The sequence below is a fragment of the Gopherus flavomarginatus genome, chromosome 20 (assembly GCF_025201925.1).
Source record: "Gopherus flavomarginatus isolate rGopFla2 chromosome 20, rGopFla2.mat.asm, whole genome shotgun sequence".
Taxonomy (NCBI): domain Eukaryota; kingdom Metazoa; phylum Chordata; order Testudines; family Testudinidae; genus Gopherus; species Gopherus flavomarginatus.
The window spans coordinates 19,521,418-19,529,934 of NC_066636.1; the positions used below are offsets into that span (position 1 = coordinate 19,521,418).

At 46.7% G+C, this 8,517-nt stretch overlaps 1 protein-coding gene across 3 annotated transcripts in view; it reads right to left on the reverse strand.

Moving 5' to 3' along the window:
• The window catches only part of LOC127037732 (immunoglobulin kappa light chain-like), an 18,831-nt gene extending 15,061 nt beyond the window's left edge, over positions 1-3,770 (reverse strand). For 2 of the 3 annotated variants that reach the window (XR_007770451.1, XM_050929735.1), the window contains exons 1-4: positions 3,464-3,770; positions 2,609-2,920; positions 1,837-1,955; positions 1,391-1,437 (exon numbers count right to left, since the gene is read on the reverse strand). Coding sequence is in view for 2 of the 3 variants with exons in the window: in XM_050929735.1 (XP_050785692.1) it covers positions 1,391-1,437; positions 1,837-1,955; positions 2,609-2,665 (223 nt within the window). In the remaining variant the exon portion in view is untranslated. The remainder of the gene's footprint in view (positions 1-1,390; positions 1,438-1,836; positions 1,956-2,608; positions 2,921-3,463) is intronic. The other variant, XM_050929733.1, reaches the window with a different exon arrangement.
• Positions 3,771-8,517: the final 4,747 nt, after the last annotated feature.

Consider the following 8,517-nt stretch of genomic DNA (forward strand, 5'->3'; position numbering starts at 1 on the left):
CCAGCCCTGGCCTGGGGAGAGAGTCTCTTCCCTCCCAGCCCCTCCCACTTCCATCCTTCCCCTTCACAATCCCATTGCATGTCCATGTAACGTTACAAAGGGAGCATTTGCCTGCTGAGGATCAGGGGAGCTGGGAACTGTGGCGAATACAGGGGCTGCATGTCCCCTGTGCAGGCTCCTGCCATCCAGCCTCACTCTGTGCAAGGAACCTGCAGCCGTTCAGCTGAGTCTGGGTCCCTCTGCACTTGGGGGAGGATGATGATGATTGTGTTGCTTTAGCGCCCAGGAGCCCCAGTTATGGCCCAGAGCCCCTCTGTGCTAGGCACTGCACAAACACAGAACAAAGAGACAGTCCTTGCCCCAAAGAGCTTCCAACCTAGTACAACTGACGTGTAAAGTCATCTACACCACGATGCCTTTATATCCCAAAAAGAGATTTCCCACCTGATGAGGCTGGACTCTGTGTGGATCATCTGATCTTTATATACTAAACAGAGAAGTGGAGAAAATACAAAAAGAAAGGTGACAGATGGACAGAGCCTTCTTCCAGCTCCTATGTCTGATCAGCAGAGAACCAGCCAACGGTTCCCACATGTGGATTCCCCTCATAGACAATTCAGAGTTTTAGATGTTTCCCTCTGGCCGATCGCTGCATCGTGCACCCATTGCGATTCCGTGAATCAAAATCCAGATGAGCGTATAATATTCCACCCTGTTTGGCGACAAATAGTAAAATGAGCCCCCTTCCTTGTAAAATGAAGGGGGGCAGGCTGAGACAGAACCGAACCTCCAAGTGAGTTTAGCGTTAGCCTGATGAAAAATCCCCTCTCATCTCTGATTCTCCTGCTTGTCCTTTAAACTGTGGATGTTATCAGAATGGAAACCAGGGCTGGATTCTGACTTTAAGAACTCACCTGTTGACAATATTTTGCCAGAGCCAAACCCCATATAAATGCACAGTCTCCTATTGAGGTCACTGAGCTTTGGATCAGGGCCACAGCATCTGTCACTGGAAAATCTTCAAATATAATTTGTTATAATTCTTTATCTTTTAAGTGCCAAAAATGTTCCCAGTACCACACAAAAACCCTGTAAAGGGCACAGTCAGAACCAATAAAACTTCAAATTTCCCATCATCCTTGCACAGTAAGTTAGCCACTGTTTACATACAGGGAAACTGAGTCACAGAGCAGTAAGTGACTATCAGTAAGTTAGTATAAAAGCTCACAGTAAGAATCCGTCCTCCCTTCCTGTTACTCCAACAGCTAGACCTCTCTTTCACCTCCTCCTTCCAGATCAATCAGTGTAAGTGCCAAATGTATGAAGTTGATGGATAAGAAATGCCTGAGACACATTGATTTCGAAAGAGATAGTTTGCAAAGAGCCATACCTGGTGCTCCTCGGAAGCTGGGGGTGCTGAGATCCTGGGCTTCAATCCTGGAACAAAAAGACAACAGTAAAAGTTCCTCCTCCACAGTAACTCCTCAATCTGTAGTTCATTGACTAATGGTGCATCCAAGCTGTGGGTGCACAGGGCACCACCCTGCACGGCACATGGAGAGAGGCTCATCAGAAAGGCTACTGCTCTTTGTGAACTATAGACCAGGTGCCTGGGCCATGGGCAGTAGAAACCTTTCTACATCGCTCCCTTTGTCACGGAGAACAAAGCCGTACTCCCGACACAGGAAATTCAAGTTTCAGAAAACAAACATTCTGAGATCAGTGCTGGCAGTTATGACATTTGCAGCATGTTCATGTGTTTGATGGGACAGTTACAAGAAGGGGAGTAGGATTTCTCTCTGCAGGAGAGTGTCTGGGCTGGGCTGTGTTTCTTACCTAGTGTGGAGGGGCAGAGGATCCAGATGAGAGAGACACCATGAGCAGCAGCAGACCAGCTCCAGCAGCAAGGGGCACAATGTAATGTGAGCACTCGCTGGCAGGGGCTGTGGAGGAAGCTAAAAAACAGACACAAGTAAGTAGCTGACTCGAGCCAAGAAGGTTGTGATGCCACCACATCCAGCTCTTTCCTCCTGATCCCCACTTCACCCTGGCCTTACCCCAAAGAGTGAGGCTACAGGAGCCTTCAGCACCTTTCAGTCTCTCTGTTGTATCCGTGGCATTAGGCCAATGATTTCTCCTGTAATCAGAATCTTCTCTGCACCTTCTACCATCTACAAAATCCTCACTGTAGCTCTCTCCTCACCTCATCACCTCTCCACGTCTCACCAGTAAACAGCTCTCTGCACCCTCAAGTGCCTCTGTTCCCTTATCCCTCTGACACTGGTCGTCATTTAGCTCTGTAGGGTGCTTTACAGCTACGGCTGGTGTGACAATTTCTATTGAAAATCAGTCTGTGAGCACAGCAATTCCCCTTTCCTCCTTCCCTAAAGTTCTCGGCAGCTCTGCCTGCTCCTACATATTACCCGACATTTCACAACTTTCTCTAATTACAAACTGCATTAAAGTCACTCTGACCATGGACATTTTACATGTCTAATTACCATCATAATTATCATAGTGCCTCGGAGCCCCAATCATGGACCAGGCCCTCACTGGGCTATTGATCTAACTCCCCTCTACTCCCATACCCTAACATAGAATCACTCACCTTCAATATACCTGGCAATTTTCTTAACACTCTTGCCAGAAGAGTTGAATTTAACATCACAGGTGAAATTCTTCCCACTGGTCCAGGTGGCCACAGGGACGCTGATGTGATTTATGAACACCAAGGAGCCATCCTTTGCTTTCAGCGAACGCAGCAGCCCCTGTTCCTGCAGATCCCCAGAAATACTCCAGGAAATTTGGACTGGGTTGGAAACTCCATGGACCACGCAAGCCAGATCAGCCGTCCCGGGGGAGAGGAGGCTGTGGGGAGATGAAGCCAGAGGCAGCACCCAACTGCTGGAAGTGTAACTGTCTGCAGAGTAAAGCAGAGAGTCCAGTGTGATGCTCAGCTGAGCTGCAGTTTGGTTCAGGGGGTTACTCGTACAAGATGAAAATAGCTCAAAGGAAAAATGTGTTGTACAATAGGAAAATATGAAGAAACTGACAAGTGAAATGAAATCCAGCCCTAACTGAACACATATTTGCACTTAGAAGAATGGAAACTCTGTGTTATTTTAGAAACTGAGGCAGTCCTAAGAACATTTCCCAATTTCAAAGTATTGTTTAATTAAAATATGGCTCATAGGTTAAAAATATTCCTAGCATGTGCCCTGAACACAGAAAATCTTCAAGAGTTCATTTTCATGAATTTCATATTTTTGATTGCACAAAATACATTTTTTCTGTTCTTTCAGCAGCTAGAGTTTATTTGCTCTTTTTTGGTTTCAGACAGTCTGTCCTCTAACAATTCAATCTTCGATAAACAACCACAGCAGCTTTTTACGTTTTAACATGCACATGAACGTCAGCATTGTCATTCCACTTGTTTCCTAATCATCCGGTTCTGTTTTCTTACCTCCAACAATCAGGGTGGATCCGTTGCCAAAAGTCAAGAAGATGATGTCCGAATCGGTACAGTAATAAACCCCTGAGTCATTCCGTTGGGCATTGTAGATTGCCAGGGTCAAGCTGTGTCCTTCCGATATGCAAGCAACTTTATTTACATTTTGATGATCTGAGCATCTCTTAATTAACACAGGGGCCTCACCTTCTCGTCTCCTATATCACTGAGCTGTTATCCCTCCTGGTACAAATTGTTTTTTGGAAGAGCACTGGATCTTTGCTGTATCATTAATGTTCACAAACAGGAACGGCTGAAATTGGTGCAGATATTCCTGCACTCGTAACACAGTAGGAAGAAAAGAGGTTGTGTTGTTAGAGTCAGTTTTCAGCAGATCGTGATCTGCCCTAAATAAACTGGATAGATCAGAATAAGACTGGAAGCAATCGGATGATATTACTGCCCTACAGCCAGAGCACTGGAAATTATACTAAACCTGTACACAAATGAATGAAGAGCATCTCAACTACAGCAGAACTGTCCTAAGCTACCAGACATCATGAAAGCCAACGTCCTATTGAAGAGGCTCCTTTCTCAATTCCAAACCTTAACACAATGACTAATGCAAAAGCTTTACCCATGAAAGACAAAAGCAGATACTTGGCGAACAGCATGATTGTAATAAACAATATCATGAAAGATGAAATCTAAAAGCACCCGTCTGGTACGCTGCTCAAGTGGAAAGGTCTAACATCCTGGTGACAAACGCCTCCTGGGGGATGTGCTGTGCTGATAGATTCTTTGAACGGGGTTGTTTTTTTTGTTTTAAAGAACTCTTTGGTTTCTATTTCTATTTCTTATTTCTTATCGCCTGTTGCTGCATTTGACACAAACATGAATCTGTTGTTATGATCCAGGATAATAAAATCACCACCAGGATATGGCACAATGTAGAATATGCTGGAGATTATATTGGACGTGCTTCGATGTTGAACTGAGACAGCATGTACCAGGGCTTCCTGACGGGTCAGGCTATTGCATACAACACTGGTTAAAGGTGTGATTGTGCAGACAGCATTGTACCTGCTGCCTATGGCAAATGATTTTCCCAAGGGTTCAGCACCCACAACTGGGGCCAGCTTTTTTAAGAGACCAGCTCCCATTAGGCACCTAACTAACAACATGATTTTGAAGAGGCCTCTGCGCTCCCATTGGAACACTTATGGCTGGATACTCAAGAGATCGGTGCCCAATAGGCACCCAATGCGTTGAGCACTTGTGAAAATCTAGCCCTTATATCAGTTCCTGAGGTTACATCTACACTGCAAACAAACAAAAAAACACCCCACAGCAGCGAGTCTCAAAGCCTGGGTCAAATGACTCAGGTCATGGGGCTTGTGCGATGGGGCTAAGAATAGCAGTGTAGATGTTCCCATTCGGGCTGCAGCCCTGGCCCTAAGACTCTCCCTCGTCACTGGGTGTCATAGCCTGGGCTCCAGCCCAAGTGGGAATGTCCACACTGCTTCTTTTAGCCCCGTGACCCTGAGTCATTTGACCCGGGCTCTGAGATTTGCTGCTGTGGGGTTTTCCTGGCTGTGTGGACGTACCCTGATGGAGCCTCTACTCTGCAGCTGGGAGGGAAGGCAGACGGACACGTGCCAGCTGAGCAAAGCCAGCACTCGAAAAATAGCAGCGTGGCCACAGTGGCCTGGGCTAACCACTCAAGTACGGACCCAGGTGATCAGGCATAACTGTACTCAGACAGGTAGCTGAGCCGCTGTATGTGCCGCCACAGCCACTCAGTTATTTTTTAGCGCATTGGCTTGATCAGCTCCGCTCCCAGCTGCAGTGTAGACGTACCCAGAATGGGAGCCGGGCTCTTCTCAAAATGAGGCTCCACCCAGGGATGATGAACTCCTGAGAAACCTGAATGCTCACAGCACGGCTTGCTTGAGAAATGAGAGCAGGAAATCCCTGTGAGTGAATCACCAGACTCCAGAACAGCTCAAGCTTTGTCACCTGCCTCCAAACTGTGCAGTTTCTGACCCTGCATTTTTCCACACCCCAAATTTCCTTTGATTTGAGTGGAATAGTGCTGGGTGCACCAGGAACGCAGGGTCTGGCCTAGTTAGCCCAGAGTTTGTGGGGCTGAAAGGGGCATCGTAGATGCGCTGCAAAGACTTCATGCCGCACAATACACCATGATTAATCCTGGGATTGGGGTGGCTTTGGTACCTTTGCATTTTGTTTGGTGCCTCATTTATAATAACAATTCTGAGTTTATCATAAACAGATCTCCAAGTGTTTTACAAAGGAGGTCAGTATCATTATCCCCATTTTGCAGAAGGGGAAACTGAGGCAGGAAGTGACTTACTCAAGATCATGCTGTAGTAAAGCCAGGAATAGATCCCAGGTTGCAGGCCTGTGCACTATCCATTAGGCAACACTGCCCAGTGGAGAATTCCTCACCAATACAGTTCATGCCATGAAATTGCATTTTTTCACACTACTCAAAGGGAAATTTATTTTTGTGTTTACTTCATGGACTCTTATGCTTCTCCTTTGCTCCAACCATTTCCTCTACAGCTGAACTGGGGGAGCAATTTCCATGTCCAAAAGCTGGGAGAGAGACCTGAACAGCCCAAGTGCGTTGCTAGCGGAACAAACAAAACAAAGGTGGCAAAATGAATGGCTTGAAACTGACCACAAAACCAAGTATAACTGTCCAAGCAGCTGGCTCTGAACCTTCTTTGAAAGATTTAGCTCCTGTGCAGCAATTCATCTCATTTCCTTGGTGGCTTTTGTCTTGCAGCCTGTGGGTTTTTAAGATCGGGTTTAATTTGTTTGTGTAAAACTTACTGTAGAAACAAAACCAATGCAAATAATTACAGTTGCTTTCTCTTGTGTTTTAATAGATTTGTATTGGAGCAGATCCAGTGTCAGGTGAATTTGTACCCAAGGAGTGGGACTGGAGGCATCATGAAAGCCAACGTCCTATTGAAGAGGCTCCTTTCTCAATTCCAAACCTTAACACAATGACTAATGCAAAAGCTTTACCCATGAAAGACAAAAGCAGATACTTGGCGAACAGCATGATTGTAATAAACAATATCATGACAGATGAAATCTAAAAGCACCTGTCTGGTACGCTGCACTGCACGATAGACCCGGGTCTACCCCAGTATGGCTAAATTTCTGTTATAATTATAGCTAAGGCTGCAATGTTATCAGGGACAATTTAAATAAATTTCACAGCAGAGGTGCAGGAAAACAATTATCTGGCACAGAAGGTAGGATAACAGGGAATCTGTGTGGTGGGTGACAGAAAGTGAACACACCCTGCACTCACCCTACAGCAGCTGCTCCTGGCTGTGTGTGTGTGTGGGGGGGGCAGCTCCCAGTTCCAGGCATTGCGACCTGGCCCACATGCTCACTGCACCACTCAGATTTGAGGGGTCTGCCCCTCAGTAGATGGGGACGTAGGTGCAGAAGGCCAAATTTGATTAGCGTTACAACCAAACAAAAGGGGTCACAACTCACTCGGGAGCTGGGCCCAGCCCCACCCACCCATGAGCCACAGCTGCAGGGGTCTTGGACTTTACTCATGTGACCCCCATGAGCCCTGTGCCAAAATTGCAGCAGAATTAGTTCTAGCTAAGCTGATTTGGCTGGCCCATAGGAACTTTGTATGGGATGATGCCAATGCACCTGTACCAGGCACATCTATGGCACCAGGCTGCCAGTTCATCAAAGCTCTTTTCACATCTCTATGTACTTATTCATCCTGATCACCCCATTGTGAGGTATGAAGAATTATCCCCATTTTACAGCTGGGGAACTGAGACCCAGAGAGACTTGGGGTAACATGTTCAAAAGCTCTGAAGTGACTCGGGAGGCAGAGTCCCACTTTCAACAGGGACTAAGATACTTAAATCCCTTGAGAGTCGTCGGGACATAAATGACCAGCCCTAGGTCAAACAGGGAGCCTATGGCAGAGCAAGGTTTGATCAGGGGACCCCTGAGTGCCTAGTTAGCACCTTGACAACTGCACTGTCTTTTTCAAGTATGTGCTAAAGTCCCAATGAACCAGTTAGGCCAGGAGAGGTGTTTTCACCACATTCAGCTTCCCCTGGAACTAGGGTCCCAATGAGACACTGGTCAGACCCTGACCCCACCCCGGTCTCTTTGTGCTGCTCCCATGACACCAAGGGAGCAGGAACTGGCTGCACGTGCCGGGGGTGTAAAGGCAGCAGAACCAGCCCTTGCAGCCCAACAGCCCTTGGCATGTGAGGTGTGGCCGGAGCATTCTGTACTCAGGGTCTTCCCAGTTGGCAAATGGTTCCTTGGGAGTCATGACCTGCTGGTGTCGTTTAGAACAGCCTCCAGGCAGGGCCATCTTATAAATGGCCTGAAGACCAACTTGGGATACCAGGAGAGTGGGCTCAGCAGAGGCTCTGGCCCTGATTTGCAGTAGGGTTTTATTGAGGCTGAGGTTTGAAAGGGCAATTTGGATGCACAGTTAATGTGAGTTTGGCAACCAGATCCCTGATGGGGCTTTGTAACTCTCAGCCTTAATGTCCAAGTAAAGATGATCCACAGAGACAGCCGTATTCTGGACTGCGTGGTGATAACTGTCTAGAGGGGATGGATTTAGAATCTCTTAGGGGGCATTTCACTTTGTTCTCTCTATAAAGCATTTTGCACATTACGCTAAGGAGTGTGTATCATGCACATACCTGAAATAAGTGTCCTAAAAGTACATTTTGACCCAAGTTTTCCGAAATGGGGTAATTCCACCACACTTTCATGTTTTAGCCCCATCATCCATTCCTTACCCAGTGGGCTCCACTCTCAGCCTTTTCCTTAAACCCACAGTAAAAGCTAAGTTGTATTTTTGCTAATTTCCCCACTTCCAGGGTGACCAGGGAACTTGTTTCTTGGTTTCCTCCATCCTTTGCTGAAATCTTGGGGGGGAACCTGGGCCTCCATCCGATTTGCCTCTTGGTGATTGGTTTGCTTGTGACATAAAAAACATCAAATACTCTTGCTGAAAGTTTGTAACCTAACAT